Source organism: Ipomoea nil, unplaced genomic scaffold (genome assembly GCF_001879475.1).
Source record: "Ipomoea nil cultivar Tokyo-kokei standard unplaced genomic scaffold, Asagao_1.1 scaffold3210, whole genome shotgun sequence".
Classification (NCBI taxonomy): Eukaryota; Viridiplantae; Streptophyta; class Magnoliopsida; order Solanales; family Convolvulaceae; genus Ipomoea; species Ipomoea nil.
Window position 1 is genome coordinate 638,472 of NW_017619638.1, and position 20,956 is coordinate 659,427.

Sequence of the window (20,956 nt, forward strand, 5' to 3'; positions counted from 1 at the left end):
GGATAAGTCCTACATGATTCATGCTTTTGATCCGTTAATTGCTTATGTGATGTCGTTATTTGCGTTTAAAAGTCTCTAAGCATGGTTTCGGGTTCCACAAAGAATCCCGGGACGAATTTGTGATGAATGAGTCAGTGGGGGGTAGGTGGGGGTGGGGGAACCCACCACCTACCCGCGGCCCAAAGGGCAATGCCCGGCAGCGGGCAGCCACCGGGCAGCCGGCTGCCCGCCGGCTACCCGCTGCCCGGAACAGTGCCCACCGGCGGGCAGCCGGCGGGTGACCCCCACCCACCGACTACCCGCTGGTCCATACCCCACCCCGGGTCCCCGGCTTCCCCGTTTGATGTTCCCCGTTCCCCATGGTGTTCCAACGGACCCCATTTGTCGTGCCTGAGTCTAGTTTGGATTTTCGGGTACCATTCGTAGGTTAGACGAGTCTTAGGAATTGCATGCTAGTTGAATTGGTAACCCGTGGACCTAGGTGGAATTTATATGAGCCCTTAAGAATTATTCTTAGTATGTGAATGATCACGCGTAAGCTTAATTATATGTCTCCCCCTTCCCTATGTGAATTATGTGTTATTATGTGCTATTGTGTGTTACGTGATGCATGACCCCAACTTGGTTAAGATCAATTGGGCTATACGGGTAATTGAATGGGCTGAGAACCATCCCAACTGTTAACCAGGCCGGTTAAGATCGGTTAGGGATATTAATATGATATAGGATTGAGGTCCACTATACGGGCAGTTGAATGGGCTGAGAACCATCCCAACTGTTAACCAGGCTGGTAGAGACCGGTCAGGTACATAAAGATTATGTATAGGACTGAAGGTCCACATGGGCCTCGGTGATATGACCCACCGACATGGACGCGCCAGGCGGTGTGTAGGGCCAACAAGCCGAGGAAGGTTGTAGTCCACCGACCTGAGTAATCGGGCGGTGTGTAGGGCTACGGCTGGTTGCGATCCACCGAGTGGTGGGACATCGGTATGTAGGACCGTTATCTCCGAGGGTCTTTGCCCACCTACTGAGTTTAGCTCAGCGGTGTGTCGGGCTTGATCCGCTACGGTCCACCGATTTTGCGCATTAACGGTGTGTAGGGTCGTAAGTCCCCCCTTGTAATAGGGATCGGTCCACCGACTGGGCGCGTCAGCGGTGTGTCGAATCGTGGTCCGACGTTGAGTTCGTCAGCGGTTCTCAAAGGGTTGGTTGCGATCAACTCCCCTCGTACCGCGGTACTGAGGTAGGGTGCTGCGGGGCCGTGTTAATGCTATAAGCATTAACCCTCATGTTCGGGGCATGCGATTGGTCCCGTGGCGCCATCAACGATTATCTGATATGAATGATGATTGAATGATGATGTGTTTGAGTTGAAAAGTGAACTGTGACCTTAGATTTGTATTCCTTATGATGTTATCTCTACTTAACTGTTTATTACTGTTTGATGTGCTTGTCCCTACTTGCTGAGTCTATTCTCAGTTTTAAAGCTAGAGTCTCCTAAGTATATATCTTCCTGCTCCAAAATGATTTTCCTATATCTATACATATATACATATATACCCATATTGTATTTCAACACGTTGGAGTGGGTTACCAGCATCTCTCGCTGAACAGATATATTTGGCTTTCAAGCACAGACGTGTAGATCGCAGAGCGCGCTAGAAGATCGTGGATTAGATAGATAGTCCTTCCTTTCGGCCTGCGTGCCATGACGATGTATTGAGGATATTTAGTTAGTTTAGCCTGTGCATCTGAGTTCTCCAGCTCAGATGTGGCACAGCACCCCGTACACTTATAATTAGTAATGCTCTGTTTGGGATTTTATGAGAAATTACCTTTATCATATTAGTTTTAAAAGTTTCAAAATTTCGGGGTGTTACAGTTGGTATCAGAGCCTAAGTTTGACCCTAGGATAAGAATCGTAAAACCAGACTTTAGGACATTAGGCTTGAACTCTAGGTATTTAGGAACATAGGATTTAGGAATCTTAGGACGCGCGGTGAGATTGTGAGCCTACCTATCATCACATAACCTCCCCTCACTTTATCCCTCACTAATTTAAAGAATTTCCCCCTTCACTTATCACATCAAGGTAAGGGTACAACACACTAACTCTTCATTCAACATACTTACCCTAGAAATCTGTGATGTCCTTGCATGCTTTTACCTGCTTTGTTGTTTATCACTCTTTGATTACCATACTTGTTTATTTTCCTAAGCATATGTTCCTAATTGATTTTTAGACCAAGTTAGGAACTGCATATTATTGCTTAACTATTTGATCAAACATGCGCTATCTGGATATCTGTTACTTGATAAAGTATTTTGGAACTTGCAATTAGTACTTACATGAGTTGCATGGAGGGAAATTTTGGGGAACATAGCTTTAATTAAGAAAGGGAAGAATGGGGCGTAGGATCCTTATGATATCTAGTTGAAGTCTCCCATATTCCTTATTAGTATCATAATAACGTGATCCCTTGAGTTTTCATGTATTCAAACCCCTTTCGTTATTCACATAAAGTATGGAATTCCTTGAAACTTATAATTCTGCATTCTCGGGGCTTTTCCCGAGGTGATTCCTCCTTCACAATCATGTTCTAGTGGGGCCTTGGCAGGAGGTCGACCACCCACCACGTGCCCACTGCCACATTCCAGTGGGGACTTGACAGGCGGTCGACCGCCCACCTCGCGCCCACTGGTCCGGTATGTTTTCTTGACTTCTCATTTTTATTGACCCATTATGCCTTTGTATACCTCCCTTGATACTCCCTATGTGTTTAACATATAAATAACAATCTAATGCTTGAACATGAAAATTGAATTATCTTCCTAATTGACTTGTTTATATGTTACATAGAAATTCTAGGGACTAATTCTATTTCTAGAAATCTAAACCCTCAGATACATTGCGTATTAAGTTTCGATCCGAGATTCAATCTGAGTGAGACCAGTAGAAACCTAAAACAAGTGGTCATCTAGAAATTATCCTTGGAAAAATATGTTGCGTCCCCAAACTATCTTAAAACTATCCCTCTAGACCTTGGTCCATGTTGCATAGTAGACCACAAGCTCCACATACCTTGTTTAGGACCCTTTACCACTAAGATAAGGACCCCCCTAAACAAACATTTATACATAAATAGGTACATCACTACTACTCTAGATCAATTCCCCCAAAACTCCTATCATATATATATATATATATATATATATATATATATATATATATATATATATATATATATATATATATATATATATATATATATAATATGTAGTAAATCCCAATTACATTCATATGCTACCCTTACACCAAATTATCATCATCATTGTTATTATTATTATTATTATTATTATTATTATTATTATTATTATTATTATTATTATTATTATTTTCATTTTTATTACACCCTAATCCTAAATCACCTTGCCTAATCTTAAAAATGGTTGCGTCATGTACGGTACGTCCCTATACGCTTAAATCTACATATATGTGTATGTATAAACTTGTGAGCCTATAGAACATCCTCCCCTATTCATACGTATTCATATAAATTGTTACATTATATACAATAAATCCCTAGCCCCCAAACCATACACATGTACCCTAGCTACAATAATCTTACGCACACCTATAAATTCGCCCTTAGCATATCCTAACCCTGAAATATCATCCCGTACAAATTACATCACTATTATATATATACACATATCCTGGGATAGCCCTAATTCTACTTTTCCCCCTCGCATGACCTCCCTGTTACCACTCCTACCTTCCCTACATAATTAAAAAAAAACTTTAACCTCATCATCAGGTCGTCAATTGATTTAGGAATTAGCAACCAAGGGTCTTCAACTCTAAAGTTGTTTAGGTATCCCGGGCTTCTAGAGGTAAGATTTATACCTACCTAAAATCTAATTACCACCAAGATAAAACTAATTTTCCTAAGTGCTTGTGTGATTAAATTCTCAAGGTAAAACCTCTAGTACTTGTGAACCTAGGCTATCTTACTCGTAATTACTAAAATATTTGTATGCAAATTGCATGGTCCAAACTATATGACGGAATTTATATTTTTCATGTGCATTACATATCAAATCACGTAGCTCACATGTTTACGTTAAAATACACACTTACCCGCATTTATGTATATATACAAAGCACGTTAGACAAAAAACTGTATGTTATAGGACATCCCACTATACATATATGCAATATTATTAGTTACAAACAATCTGCATATAAGTGCCAATACTTGTTATGTGATCACCCACCGTAATCCATGGTATACAAAATAAAGATCCTAATTCTATTGTCTCCCCAGAATTTATTTACCCCATAAAAAGCAAGAACCTTCCTCCTAAATTACTTATAATCTTTTCCTCAGAACCTAATTTCCGCTATTTGAATAATTGTTATATGATTTATGACCTTCATGAATTTATATGACAAAAGTTTTGTTATGTCACGATACTAAGTACGTGAATTTAATTATTAGTCATGCACTAGAATAACATGTGGAATAATACAGATGTGTGTTTTATGATTCCATAGGACTAGTTATTATTTAAATACTTGAAATAAATTCACATACCTTCACACTCTATACCTATAGACTTAAGGAAATCGCATATATAGCATAATTACAATTGAACACATATAGACATTCCAACTTGCAGGTTTTGCATATAACATAAATAGTTAATTATCATACATGTTAGGCTTGTTATTTCATAACTGTGAATATTTGGTATAACCTGCTAAGCACAAAGATTAGACATAGATCCTACAAAAACGACACGTAGGCTCACAACATGCTACACTACGTAATTAAACGTCTGCATCCATTCGTAAATGAGGTTCGCCTGTGTTGATATATGTGCATATACACTTTATAATGATTATGTTGCTATCCGAATCTGCACCTGCGTGGCATTTTCCTCTCATTTAAGTACATAAATAATTATATGATCGGTACAACTCGTGATCCTATATGTTGAATCATTATAAAATAATTAAATGAGGGACATGCCACATGTAAGACTTCTATGTTATATATCAGTCACCCGTAGAACTTACATATTGTGTGTTGCATATTCGTGACCTTGTTATTTGGTGCATATTGCTAGCACAATAGTTAGGCTCAAACCCAGTAAATTTATATGTGTATGTGTATATATTTCCCATATAATACTTTCCTTATGAACGACTATACTAATTCGGGCTCTTTACCCCAAAATGCTTTCTAAGCTTTGGGGACGAAGCTTCTTGTAAGGGGGGGAGAGTGTAACACCCCGTGTTACGGCCCTTAATCCTGAATTAATTATTTAATTAATTCCATTAATATTAATTAAAAAGGATTTAATTTGATTAGAAATCCCTTGCCTAAACTAGAGTCATAAGCCTATTAGGAATAAAGACAGTATACCTTTACTATTCAGATTATGGTTAGGATTCTCTTTAATTAATTAATATGGTCCACCATGTACCATGGACCCCTATCCTTAAAACAAGTCCTTAATCCTATAAGGAATAGAATTAGAAAACACGTACCATTCTGACCCTAGTTAGGACTCCTAAATATATATATATATATATATATATATATATATATATATATATATATATATATATATATATATATATATATATATATATATATGTATGTATATATATAAGGACATAGGAGGCACCTAGAAGTCACACCACAATAAATATCGCCACACAAGAACTCCCAAGGGACTCCACACCACCAAGCCTAGGGAGATCAAAACGGATGGAAATCTTAGGGAAGAACCTTAATAGCCAAGGGATGATTAATTAAGGCTAAGAGGTAACCCATGTCTCAACAAAACCTATTTTCTTCGCTATAATCTCTTTCCTTCGCCTCCCTCTATATTCTTGTGTCTTGATTGAATTCGTCTATGATAATTATGTTATGTTCTTGATGATTGATAAGATGATTTATATGCTTTCTTGAGAATCTTGATGACCTTGATGTTAAAAAGAAGTTCTTGATTATGATATGATGATTCTTGACGAATCTTGATATTTTCTTGATGTTAAGAGTAAAATATGTTCTTGATGATTTGGGTGGGATTAGAGCCCTAGGTTGGATTGGGAATTTGTATTGAGGATGTTCTTGATTTATATTTGGGAGGGAATTCGCATGTTCGGGTGTTGTTATATTTAGAAACCGTAAAAGGATAAGTCCTACATGATTCTTGCTTTTGATCCGTTAATTGCTTATGTGATGTCGTTATTTGCGTTTAAAAGTCTCTAAGCATGGTTTCGGGTTCCACAAAGAATCCCGGGATGAATTTGTGATGAATGAGTCAGTGGGGGTAGGTGGGGGTGGGGGAACCCACCACCTACCCGCTGCCAAAGGGCACTGCCCGGCAGCGGGCAGCCACCGGGCAGCCCGCTGCCCGCCGGCTACTCGCTGCCCGGAACAGTGCCCACCGGCGGGCAGCCGGCGGGTGACCCCCACCCACCGACTACCCGCTGGTCCATACCCCACCCTGGGTCCCCGGCTTCCCCGTTTGATGTTCCCCGTTCCCCATGGTGTCCCAACGGACCCCGTTTGTCGTGCCTGAGTCTAGTTTGGATTTTTGGGTACCATTCGTACGTTAGACGAGTCTTAGGAATCGCATGCTAGTTGAATTGGTAACCCGTAGACCTAGGTGGAAGTTATATGAGCCCTTAGGAATTATTCTTAGTATGTGAATGATCACACGTAAGCTTAATTATATGTCTCCCCCTTCCCTATGTGAATTATGTGTTATTATGTGCTATTGTGTGTTACGTTATGCATGACCCCAACTTGGTTAAGATCAATTGGGCTATACGGGCAGTTTAATGGGCTGAGAACCATCCCAACTGTTAACCAGGTCGGTTAAGATCGGTCAAGGATATTAATATGATATAGGACTGAGGTCCACTATACGGGTAGTTGAATGGGCTGAGAACCATCCCAACTGTTAACCAGGCTGGTAGAGACCGGTCAGGTATATAAAGATTATGTATGGGACTGAAGGTCCACAAGGGCCTCGGTGATATGACCCACCGACCTGGATGCGCCAGGCGGTGTTTAGGGCCAACAAGCGAAGGAAGGTTGTAGTCTACCGACCTGAGTAATCAGGCGGTGTGTAGGGCTACGGCTGGCTGCGATCCACCGAGTAATCAGGCGGTATGTAGGACCGTAGTCTCCGAGGATCTTTGCCCACCGACTGAGTTTAGCTCAGTGGTGTGTCGGGCTTGATCCGTTACGGTTCACCGATTGTGCGCATCAACGGTGTGTAGGGTCGTAAGTCCCCCCTTGTAAAGGGGATCGCGGTCCACCGACTGGGCGCGTCAGCGGTGTGTCGGATCGTGGTCCGACATTGAGTTCGTCAGCGGTTCTCAAAGGGTTGGTTGCGATCAACTCCCCTCGTACCGCGGTACTGAGGTAGGGTGCTGCGGGGCCGTGTTAATGCTATAAGCATTAACCCTCATGTTCGGGGCATGCGATTGGTCTCGTGGCGCCATCAACGATTATGTGATATGAATGATGATTGAATGATGATGTGTTTGAGTTGAAAAGTGAACTGTGACCTTAGATGTGTATTCCTTATGATGTTATCTCTACTTAACTGTTTATTACTGTTTGATGTGCTTGTCCCTACTTGCTGAGTCTATTCCCGGTTTTAAAGCTAGAGTCTTCTAAGTATATATCTTCCTGCTCCAAAATGATTTTCCTATATCTATACATATATATATATATATATATATATATATATATATATATATATATATATATATATATATATATATACCTATATTGTATTTCAACACGTTGGAGTGGGTTACCAGCATCTCTCGCTGAACATATATATTTGGCTTTCAGGCACAGACGTGTAGATCGCAGAGCGCGCTAGAAGATCGTGGATTAGATAGATAGTCCTTCCTTTCGGCCTGCGTACCATGACGATGTATTGAGGATATTTAGTTAGTTTAGCCTGTGCATCTGAGTTCTCCAGCTCAGATGTGGCATAGCACCCCGTACACTTATAATTAGTAATGCTCTGTTTGGGATTTTATGAGAAATTACCTTTATCATATTAGTTTTAAAAGTTTCAAAATTTAGGGGTGTTACATAGGTAACCAACTGCACTTCAAGAAGAAGAGGAACATGCAAAGGCGCCTTCACTTATAAAGAGTAACACAAAAGGTACAGCAAGCCGAACTCCAGGGAGGACATGAAGTCTTACTCACCAAAGAAGAGATGAAATTCAATAAGGAGAGAAAGTCAACCCGAAGTTTATTGACTCCCAATAGACTTTGGGAAGAATTTTGAAGCTCACCCTAGAAGAATTGGCTTAGCTAACCGACTAGGTCAAGACTTTTGGGCATTTTGGGAGAGTATGCACGGGATTCATCACGAGAATTCCTTCAAAATTGGTAAGGATGGATGAGGCTTTAGCATAAAAAGAAGAGATCAACCGAAATCTTAGAGTCAAGTAGCGCCAAAACTAATGAATAAGGATCGTCATCTCGTCCTTACGTCATAATCAAGCCTCAAACAGGAAAAATTGCTCGAAGTCGAGAATCCTTAACCCTATTCTAGCCAAACTCCCTTCCTTCCCTTGTCTATCAAATACCATTTCGTTGAAAAACCCGCTCTACCGTTCCAAACCTCATTCTTGATTCCTTATTTCAAATGATACCATACAAGGTGGCAACCTTATTTCCTAAGTTGCAACTTTGAAAACATCGATCCTATTTCCCAAATAAACCTTGTCTGCATATTTGAAACCCGAATCGTCCACTCTCTTTATCCTTTTAACCCAATCGTTGCCAAGAACTCAGTATACATACATATATAATTATATATCTTCCCCGTAGAACACTTTCTCTACATGACCACCGTACCAGTTTTGACTCGTTATCCCCGTAATGATTTCTAAGCTTCGGGGACGACACTTCTTGTAAGGGGGGAAGAGTGTAACACCCCGTGTTACGGCCTTCCATCCCGGATTAATTATTTAATTAATTTCGTTAATAATAATTAAAAAGGATTTAATTTGGTTAGGATTCCCTTGAAATTAATTAATGTGGTCCACCATGGATTGTGGACCCTTGCCTAAACTAGAGTCTTAAGCCTATTAGAAAAAAAAAAAAAAAAAGAGCAAACCTATTACTAGTCAGATTCTAAATAGGAATCCTAGACCTATATATCTATTAGGAATAAAGAAAGTAGGCCTTTATTATTCAGATTATGATTAGGCTTCCTGATTCTATAAATAGGGGATTAGAAAGCAATTAGAACCCTTACCACCCATAGTTATATTACACGAAAATATTCCCGGGAGATTCCCCACCACGAAGCTTAGGGAGATCAATCAGATGGAAATCTTAGAGAAGAACCTTAATAGCCAAGGGATGATTAATTAAGGCTAAGAGGTAACCCATGTCTCAACACAACCTATTTTCTTTGCTATAATCTCCTTCTTTGGCTTCTTCTCTATGCTTGAGTCTTGATAAATCATTTATGATGTTGATGATATGATCTTGATGGTTGATGAGATGATTTTATGTGTGATCTTGATAATCTTGATGGTTAAGGGTGAATCTTGATAATTATGTGATATTCTTGATAAATCTTGATGTTCTTGATTTTTAAAGATAAAGTATGATTTTGTGATTTAAATATGATTAGAGCCCTAGGTTGAACCGTGAATTACGTATTGTGATATTCTTGGTGTATTTGGGTGGGAATTCGCATGTTCGGGTGTTGATTATGTTTAGAAGTCATGTTACGATGTGTTCTATGTGATTCTTGGTTTTGATCCATTATTTGACTATGTGGTTTCGTCGTTTGCGTTTAAAAGTGTTTAAGTATGGTCTCGGGTTCCGCAAAAGATCCCGGGACCCAAGTTTTGAAAAAGGAGTCAGTGGGGGGTAGGCAGGGGTAGGGGGTCCGCCACGTACCCGCTGCCCGAATTAACGCCGTCGGCGGGCAGACGACTGCCCGCCGGGCACCCGCTGCCCGGAGGTTCGTCGCCGGCGGGAAACCGGCGGGTAGCCCTCCACCCGCCGGCCACCCACTGGATTTTACCCCACTTTGGGACATTGACTTCCCCGTTTGATGTTCCCCAACCCTCGTGGTGTCCCAACGGACTTCATTTGTCGTGCCTGAGTCTAGTTTGATGTTCCGGGTACCATTCGTAGGATAAAAGAGTCTTGTGGATTGCATGCTAGTTGAATCTGAAACCCGTTGGCCTCGGAGGAAGATGTATGAACCCCTTAGGACTATTCTTAGTATGTGGATGACTACGCATAAGTTTTATTTATACGTTTTCCCCCTCCCTATGTGTTAATGTGGGTTGCATGTGCTTGTTACGTGATATATGTGCATGACTCTTGGCTGCGGTCAAATTGGTTATACATGAGCTGCGGTTCATTATCCTGGCTGCGGTCAGTGACACACTTCTAGGGCTGCGGTCCACCTCATGGGCCTCGTGTGCTGTGGTCCACCGACTGAACGCGTCAGGCGGTGTGTAGGGCTACAAGCCACGAGGAAGGCCATAGTCTACCGACTGAGTTCGTCAGGCGGTGTGTAGGGCTATGGTCGGCTGCAATCCACCGAGTGAGTGTGCCAGCGGTGTGTAGGGCTGTAGTCCCCATAAATAAGGTCATAGTCCACCAACTGAGCCATCAGCAGTGCGTAGGGCTATGATCGACTACGACCCATCGACTGAGCTCGCCAAGCGGTGTGTAGGGTCGCAATCCCCAAAAGAGGATCACAGTCCACCGACTGAACGCGTCAGCGGTGTGTAGGGCTGTGGTCCGCTGTTGAATCCATCGACAGTCTATGCAGATTGGCTACGGTCAATTCCTTCATGCTGCGATATTAGGCAGGGTGCTGCGCGGCCGTGTTAGCGCTATATGCGCTAACCCTCATGTATGGGCATGCGATTGGTCCCGTGGCGCCACCAAAGTGTGCTTGTGTGACTAGGATATTGATTGAATGATGATGTGAATGACATGAAAGTGAACTGTGACCTGTTTATAAGATGTTGCCTCTATATAATCAGTTATCGTTGTTGAATGTGTTTATCCCTATCTGTCGAGTCTAAATCCCTATTTCAAAGCTAGAGTCTCCTAAGTATATACCTTCCTGCTTCAAAATGGTTTTACTATATCTATGTATATATATATTTACCTATATTGTATTTTAACGCGTTAGAGTGGGTTACCAGCATCATTCGCTGAACAGATATATTTGGCTTTTAGGCACAGATGATTTACTCCCGGAGCACGCTAGAAGAACTCGGATTAGATAGTTAGTCTTTCCTTTTGGCCTGCGTGCCTTGATGATGTAATGACAATATTTGAGGATAGTTAGTTAGAATAGCCTGTACATCTGAGCTCTCCCGCTCAGATGTGGCATAACACCCCCGACTCTATGTTTAGAATGCTTCATTTGATATCTATTTAATAGAATTCCTTTCGTATTATAAGATCAAAAAGTTTTAAAATTTTCGGGGTGTTACACCTTGGCTATAAAGGGTCTTTCTCTAAGATCTCCTCTTCTTGATTTCTCCTATGGGAATTCTTGGGAATTCTTGTGTGGTGAAAGCTATTGTGGTGTGAGTCCTAGGTGCCTCCTATGTCCTTATATATATCTAAGAGTCCTAATTAGGGTCTGAATGATATGGATTTACTAATTCTATTCCTTATAGGACTAAGGGTTTGGTTTAGGGATAAGGGTCAATGGCTTATGGTGGACCCTTCGTAATTAATTAAGGGAATTTAATCCCCTTTTAAAGGTAAGTAATTAAATTATTAGTTTGGTTTAGAGGCCGTAACACGGGGTGTTACACCCCCACACTTTCAGGTACTGGTAGGAAGGTTTCCTACTGTTCCACAGCTCATAAGGAGTCTTATCAAGCTTCTTGCGGGGTACATTATTGAAAAGGTAATTACTTGTAAAAATTGCCTCCCCCCACATACCTTGAGGTAGGCTCGAACTTATAAGCATCGCATTCATCATATCTTTCAATGTGCAATACTTTCGTTCGACAAGGTGCCGTACGCTCGTGTAAAATTGAGGTGCGTAAGGTGCCGTACGCTCGTGTATGATCCCTACACTTGCACAGAAGTCCCCAATAGGTGCTTCGTACTCACCACCTCTATCGCTTCTAACCTTCTTAATTCTCCGATTAAGTTGGTTTTCCACTTCATTCTTATAAAGAACGAATTTATCAACGGCTTCATCTTTGCTCTTAAGCAAATACACATAGCAGTATCGTGTGCTATCGTCGATAAACGTGATAAAATACTTATTACCACCTCTCGTTTGTATCAATCTAAAATCTCACAAATCACTATGGATTAATTCTAGTGGTTCAGTTTCCCTTTCAACCGATTTGAAAGGTACTTTCGTTAGTTTTGCCTCAACACAAATTTCACACTTGTTATTTGTATTAATTTGAAAGTTAGGAATATGGTGCATGCTAATTAATCTACGTATAGAATTAAAATTAACATGACCTAGTCTACCATGCCACAAATTGGAAGACTCAAGCAAGTAAACAGAATTAACTTTTCTTTTATTGTTAACAGGAATTACACTGAGCTTAAAAAGCCCATCAGTTACATATCCTTTACCAACAAACATTCCTAACTTAAACAGAACTACTTTGTCTGACTCGAACACCATGCGGAACCCATGCTTGTTCAACAGCGAGCCAGACATAAGATTCTTCCTCAGTTCAGGAACATACAACACGTTGTTCAATGTCAGTTCCTTCCCGGAAATCATCTTCAGAACCACCTTGCCCATGCCTTCCACAGCAGACTGAGCAGAGTTTCCCATCCACACCTTTTCACCCTCAACGGTCTCAAAGGTGTTGAACATCTCTCGGTTGCAACACAAATGCTTGGTTGCACCGGTATCGATGAACCACTGACGTGGGTTAGCGCCCACGAGGTTCACCTCGGTCACTATAGCCGAAAGGCTAATCTCAACTGTGATACCCCGTAAATCTAATTAAATACTAACCGAGGATTAATTGAAGAATTAATCCAAGTTTCTTTGCTAAACCATTTCTAAAAATCCTGAAATTTGATAGTCGAGGGACTAGATTTTGACTAGTCACGTAAGTCAAAAAGGTGTACGTTGTGCTTCTTGAGTTGTGCCCTTGTTCCCTTGTCTTTCCAACATTAGTAAGGGTAAATATGACTTTTCACCTATGAATTGTGGTTCAAGCTATCCTAGCAAGACATTCTCATTTCATTCATCCTTTCAACCTAAAACTCAAACACTCTAGCTTCTCTCTAAAATAATTTAGCTTATTCTCCAAGCAAGAAAGTGAACTTCCAAGCCTTCCAAGATTTTCTACCAATATTCCTACTTTCTCCTTATTGAGCATAGGAAAGGGTATGATTCTTAGCTTTTTAGTGTTTTTAACCTTCTTTTGGGTGTCTTTAACTAAAGTTAGGATCTTTATTGTGTTTTGGTTTGTGTAAGAAGTTGGTGTCGAAGAAGAGCTCTAGGAAAAGGCTTTTAAGGGTGAAAAGAAGAAGTTGTTAGGCTACAAAGGTAACCCATGCTATACAAAACCTATTTTCTTACCTAAATGATGATTATTGGCTTCTACTTGATGTTCTTGGTGTGATTTGTGAGATTTGATGCATGATCTTGTGGTGATGCATGTTTAGAGCTTGTTCTTAGGTTTGTTGAATGCCATTGCTTGGCTATTTCTTGGGTTCAAGTCATATCATTGTTGTGTGTGAGATTTTGGGTGTTTTAGACTTGAACTTGGCCTTGTTGTTGATTTTCCCCGAAGGGAAATTTTGGAGTACATGTATGTACCTCGCGGGCAGAACGGCGGGCAGAGGCCTACCCGCCGCCCCACCCGCTGGGAACCGGCCTCTCATGGGAGTGTACCCGCGGGCGGAACCATGGGTGAAGGTCCACCCGTGGCCCCACCTGCGGGGAACGTTATTGGTGATGTTCGGGGATTTGTTCCCCGTGATTCTTTCTTCTCGGTATTGATGTTTTTGGAGGCGTCGCTGAAAACCTCGAATCCCTCCACTCCAGAGGGGAGGGCTAGGACGGGTGCTGTGGTCAGTTTTTCTTTCAATTCCTGAAAGGCAGAGGTGCAGTTGTCGTCCCATCGAAAGGGGGTTTCCTTCTTCATGAGCTTGGTGAGGGGTTGGGCTATTTTGGTAAAATCGGGTACGAACCTCCGATAATAGCCTGCTAACCCTAGGAAGCTTCTGATCTCTGAAAGTGATTTTGGTGTGGGCCATTCTTTGATGGCGTGGATTTTGGTTGGATCCACCCTGATCCCCTCTTTGGTTATCACGTGTCCTAGGAATGCCACGTTGTCCTTCCAAAATTCGCACTTGGAGAATTTGGCGTATAGCTGGTGTTCCCTCAGGGTCCGCAAGGTTGTATGGAGGTGCTTTTCATGTTCCTCCTTGTCTCGTGAGTAGACCAGGATGTCGTCGATGAACACGATGACGAAGTCATCTAGGTAGGGTCGGAATACTCGGTTCATGAGGTCCATGAATATAGCGGGTGCATTGGTGAGTCCGAAAGGCATTACCGTGAATTCATAGTGGCCGTAGCGGGTTCGAAAGGCTGTTTTCTGAATATATGGGTCGGCCACTTTTATCTGGTGGTATCCGGATCTTAAATCGGTTTTTGAGAACACCCCTACTCTCTTAAGTTGGTCGAACAAGTCATCAATTCGGGGAAGAGGATACTTGTTCTTTATTGTAACTTGATTTAGTTCTTTATAGTCGATGCATAGACGCATCCTTCCATCCTTCTTTTTGACGAATAGTACTGGTACTCCCCATGGCGAGGTACTGGGCGTATGTATCCTTTATTTTGTAAATCTTGAAGTTGTGCTTTTTGTTCCTTCATTTCTTTTGGCACCAATCTGTAGGGTGGTTTCGAGATTGGGGCGGCGCCAGGCACCAAGTCTATGGTGAATTCTACTTCTCTGGTTGGGGGTGCCCCGGGGATTTCGTCTAGAAAGACATCGGTGAACTCGTTTACCACTAGAATGGTTTGAGGCTCTGCTGCCTTGGCGTCGAGATCTTCGACTGAGCACAGGAAGGCTTTGTGTCCTTGGGTCAGATATTTCTTCATTTTCATCATGTTTACTAATTTCATTTCCGGGTTCTTGTGGGTCCCGTGGTAGGATACCCGCTTACCGTTTGGTCCCCGCAAGACCACTTTTTGTTCGCCGCACAGGATTTGTGCTTGGAATTTCTTTAGCCAATCCATGCCCAAGATCACTTGTATTCCATCTAGCCTGAATTGTATCAGGTTGCTAGGGAATTCTACTCCTTTGATGGTGATCATTATATCCCTGTGCATGCGGTCACATCTTATGATTTCGCCGGATGCCACATTGACTTGCAGTTGTACTCTTGTGTTGGTGTTCAGACCGAGTTGTGCTGCGAATTCGGCTGCTATAAATGAGTTGGTGGCTCCTTAGTCAAATAGTACGGTGGCAGGGGTGGCATGTACGAGGAAGGTTCCGGAGCATCTAGCATGCAATACACAAGACTCTTTTATCCTACGAACGGTACCCGAAACATCAAACTAGACTCAAGCACGACAAACGAAGTCCGTTGGGACATCACAAGGGTTGGGGAACATCAAACGGGGAAGCCAAAGTCCCAAAGTGAGAAAAATCCAGCGGGTGGCCCGGCGATGAACCTCCGGGCAGCGGGTGCCCGGCGGGCAGACGTCTGCCCGCTGCCGGCGGCGTTAATTCGGGCAGCGGGTAGGTGGCGGGTCCCCCTACCCCACCTACCCCCCACTGACTCCTTTTCAAAATATAAGTTCCAGGATCCTCTGTGGAACCCGAAACCATGCTTAGACACTTTTAAACGCATACAACGACACCACATAGACAATTAACGGATTAGAAGGAAGAATCACATAGAGCACATCCTATCATGACTTCTAAACATAATCAACACCCGAACATGTGAGTTCCCACCCAAATATACCATGAATATCCCAATACGAAATTCACGATTCAACCTAGGGCTCTAATCATATTTAAATCACAAAATTAGGCTTTATCTTTAAAATCAAGAACATCAAGATTACACAATTATCAAGGTTCTCTCATAATCATCAAGATTATCAAGACCCACACATAAAATCATCTCATCAATCATCAAGATCATATCATCATTATCATAAACGATTTATCAAGACACAAGCATAGAGAGGGAGCCAAGGAAGAAGATTATAGCAAAGAAAATAGGTTTTGTTGAGACATGGGTTACCTCTTAGCCTTAATTAAATTCCTTGGCTATGAAGGGTCTTTCTTTAAGATCTCTTCTTTCTTGATTTCTCCTATGGAAATTCTTGGGAATTCTTGTTTGGTGAAAGTTATTATGGTGTGGGTTCTAGGTGCCTCCTATGCCCCTATTTATATATATCTAAGAGTCCCAATTAGGATCTAAATGGTATGGGTTTGCTAATTCTATTCCTTATAGGACTAAGGGGTTGGTTTTAGGGATAAGGGTCCATGGACTATGGTGGACTCTTTCTAATTAATTAATGGAATTTAATTCTCTTTTTGGGGTAAATGATTAAATAATTAATTGGTTTAGAGGTCGTAACACGTGGTGTTACAAGCTCGGTTGTAGATTGTTTGTGGTGATACATATGATTACTGAGATCAGCTACCACGAGTTCCAGCTGATTCATGCGTGCCTCCATTCGAGGGATCTGATACCAATTGTGATGTTTCTAGGGTTTAGAAGAGAAGGGTGAAGAGAAGAGAGAGAATCGTAAGAGAATAATTGAAGAGAAGGGTGAAGAGAAGAGAGAGAATCGTAAGAGAATAATTAATTATGATATTGAACTTGCATAAGCTATTACATTGCAACTATCTGTTTTATTCAATCCTCTAACAGACTAATTGCCATAATAGGCCTAAACGACGTCATCAGACTAACAACCTCTAACTGTTTATTGATACTTAATCAAACGTTGCGTTTTGCCCCTCTCAACTGTCTCCTTTTAACCGCAGTCCATGCGACGACGTTTTGCAGTAGCTAATTCCCTTCTATTGATCTCTGGTCCATTACAATCTTCAAGTCTTCGGGTCATCATATCTTCAAGTCTTCGTGTCTTCGATTCTGGTAACGAGTCGTTGAGATAAAACGTCTCGATTTGTTTACTGTAATGTTGAAATGGTACGTACTGGAATCTTTCTTGATGCCTGCCTGCCTGCCTAATTTCATTAAGGCCTAATTTTATTGTAATTTTGAAATGGTGGTCTGCATAATTGTTTTAGCAATAGAATACTGGTAGTAACTCTGGTGCAGTATTTTGGAACAAAACCTAAAGAAGGATCTGGTAAGTTTTGAAAGAGCTTCTTGAAAGCTTGAAGAAAATTTCATCAATTACTTAAGAGATAACAGTTCACCAGAATGTAGGGCTAATACAGATGATAAGCAACAAGAAAGGCCATCAGTATCACCTGCTGAGGCTAGGCCCCCTTCAAATGATAAAACGATTTCAGCAACCAGAAAGGCCATCAGTATCACCTGCTGAGGCTAGGCCCCCTTCAAATGATAAAACGATTTCGGCAACCAGTTCAATGCCAGTTATTTTCGCAAAAGATCCACAAGAAACCCTTTCTCCAAGAGCGGGTGATCAACAGCATAATGAGACACTTGCTATTACGATATAGAGCAAGTCTGGGATGAGCCTTGCGGGTGCGGTGGGTTGATCAACACGTGGACCATAGTCACTTATGTGGTGACGTAAAGATTCGAATCCATGACCTTTGGTCTGGCTCTGATACCAAATTGAAGCATGTGCTCCATCTCAACTAAAAGCCTAAGCTGATAGTTGGATTGCACATTAATGGTTATATGCTCAACAGAAGAAAGCTCTGATGAAGAGAATGAGAAATATGTTACTTCCAAGTATTTCATTAGGTTCAACATACCAGAGAAGCAATGGTAAGTTTTCTTTGTTATGTACTCCATATTTTACAAGATGAGTTGTTCCAATGAGGTTGTTCTAATGGGGATTCTTATGAAATTCTACTTTTTGATCTCTAAAGTTAAAAGTAACTTTTTGATTTAACATATACAAATATTAATTTGTAGTTTAAAGGAGATGAAAACACAAAATAAGTTAGAATAAGAGATGCCTTCTAAGTTTTAAGTTTCCTATTTCAGGTTTCCCCAATAATTAAGAAAATCTGCTACTGGGTAACTATTTGAAGAACATCATCTTGGGTTGAAGTGGGAACTGAAAGATTATGCTTCTGCTTGATTGATCTGCTCCACTCTTCAATATGAACTATCTTCTCTGGAAACCCATTATGCTGTTGAAGAAATCTAAGAATTTTTTGTGTCTCACCAAATAGAAGAGCAGCCTGCAGGACACTAGCCTCCCTCTTCTCTATAGGAACCGAACAGCATTTCATAAGAATAACGCGTGGCAAGTTAGCTAAACAGGCGGCTAATACGTCTGCAATCATAACAGATATGTTCCCAAACAACTCTTCTTCATCGTTCTTGGTTTCAATGTCCAACAATATGGTTCTGCAGATATGATTCATAGCAGTTGCTGCTATTAGCTTGGCTGGCCATTTCTGATACCCATCTTTCACATTCCCCTTTGTCTTCATTTCCAGAATATACTCATTAGCTGAGGCTGCAAGGTTTTGGACAATCTCTTTTGATGTTTTCCCATCAACACTATCCATTTTACGCAGGTCGTTATCTAACCACCTGCGAAAAAGAAAAACATGTAACCAGACTTCATCTGCTGCACTTCTAATCCACTTCAGATCTTCTTTTGCTCCTAATACTTCTTCTATGAGGTTAACATACTTCAGCCCTTGAGTAACACCAGAGAGAAAATGCTCCACCGTTTCTTGATCGGTTTTTGGATTTGCAACCGCGATACTAGTTAAGGTTACAAGTAGCATTTTCCAAGAACTAGGCAAGAAGTCACCGTCGCAAGAATGTGGATCTAGAACGCAATTCCTCTCGAGCATTGCAAGTCCATTAGTATCTTTTGATCCTTGTAAAAGTAGCTCCATGAGGATTCTTGGCTGCAACTTTCTGCCTGTCTCAATCGCCTCGCAAATTGCAGTGCCCTCGTTTGCCATTATCTGAGGAAGTTCCTCTTCACCTTCGAGGTGTAAAACGTACTTGCTAAGATCATCTACATCATATTTAGTTTCAGAGCCACTACAAGAGCACAATGAGGGCAGGTTCAAGAGAATAACAGAGATGTACTTTGTTGATTTTCCAATTGCAATAATAAAAATCTGAACTCCTATGCAGATATTCACAAACAGACTCTTTGTTATGTGGACTGATTTTCTGATTCTATGGTTCTTGAACTGCAACGCCACCGAGCTTCTCTTCCATTCCATCAGTCCTTCGATCCAATATTTCTCGACCTTGATCTTGGATTTGCATCTTCTTCTATCATTTCTCGATTTTGCAGTGGCTAGCCATCTGATCAGTGAAGCGATCGTGCCTAATGCCACACCGATGGACTGAATTCGTGCAATGCAAATGGTTGATCTCCTATAATCTGAGCCAGGCATGATATGAACACGAAAGAAGTTATTGCGGATTACCCCTTCCAATAGTATCACGAAATTCACACAACAAATAGCACAAGCAGCAGAACAGGTGACAGAGCGAGCCATCACGAACTGGGGGTTTCCGGTCTCTGCCATCACCCAATACTTCTTCAGATCTTCTTCCAGCTTAGAAAGTCCAGACTTGTCAACGTCATCCGATTCTGCCATTTCCATCGTTCTCTTCATCTCGAAGAACTGCACTTCCAGGTCTTGTTTCATCTTAGGAACTGCCAATCCTGAGAAGCTTAAGATCACAAATAGAAACATCATGAAAACCAAAACCAGAATGTTCTCCACCTTAGCAGAATAGATAACTCCAGTTCCCAACTCGACACAAACGTTAACAACAAGAGTGATCACAAGAACCCCCAATGCTGCCATGTTCATCGCCATCTCCTTCTCGCCCATAAGCCCCAAAGAGGGCATGAAATTCACCATTGCTGTAGACATGAAGGCATTGCTACTCAACTTTGCAAGCTGATCAATTCCCCCGGGCATAGGGTTGTTCAGATCCATTGATAGCTTCATGGCAACTGCTAATAGTGTTAAAGAAACAGCATTTAGTTTGAAAAATCTGCATGGAAACCAGAATTTTCTGCGACGAAAACCATGCAGGGTGTCTAGCAGCATAGCAAGGATGCATAGTAAAGATGCTGCTACAATATATCTGCCAATCCATGGCATAGGTGAACTATATTTCTCTGCATCACAACCCTCACAAGAAGACATTTGCATGATTTCTTCTCTGATCTCAGTGTTGGCAATTACTCCCATATGATTTTAACACTAAAATACATTGTGGATTTGCTTAGAATTCATTTTACACTGTCAGATTTCAAGTCAAAAGTAGCTGATTGGGAGATTGAAAAAAAAAAGTAGAATATGATTCCACATTGGTGGAGACCAAATATTCTCATTCTTAGGGGAATGGGTATTCCTTTTTTTTTTTTTTAATACTTAGGTGATCTAAGCTTCGTTAGACTGATCTCAAGTTCACTAGACCCTGCCCCTAGAGTCACCGAGAGGTAAATTACAAATTATTCAATCAGCTCACCGATCAGACCCTAGTTTTCATGTCAAAATTCCTCATTCTTAGCGGAATGGGGTATTTTTTATTTTAAATACCTAAGTGATTTCAACTTCGCTGAACTAATTTTAAGTCCACTAACCCTATTCTTAGAGTCGCTGTAGAGGTAAATCAAGAGTCGCAGCCCACGGTCAGACCCACTCTTCATGCCAATGAGGACATGACCACAGTTAGTCAACCTGTTCACACACTTCTTCTAAGTGGTCCTTTATAGTT

The 20,956-nt window shown here is 41.4% G+C and overlaps 1 protein-coding gene across 1 annotated transcript; it reads right to left on the bottom strand.

The window, feature by feature from the left end:
* Positions 1-1,978: 1,978 nt before the first annotated feature.
* LOC109168602 lies at positions 1,979-20,427 on the bottom strand. The gene is made up of 2 exons (XM_019317654.1): positions 18,120-20,427; positions 1,979-1,989 (listed from the first exon to the last, which is right to left on the bottom strand). Exon 1 carries the CDS (start codon positions 20,425-20,427, stop codon positions 18,253-18,255), a length of 2,175 nt encoding a protein of 724 aa, XP_019173199.1. The 3' UTR covers positions 1,979-1,989; positions 18,120-18,252.
* Between the last annotated feature and the right edge of the window lie 529 nt (positions 20,428-20,956).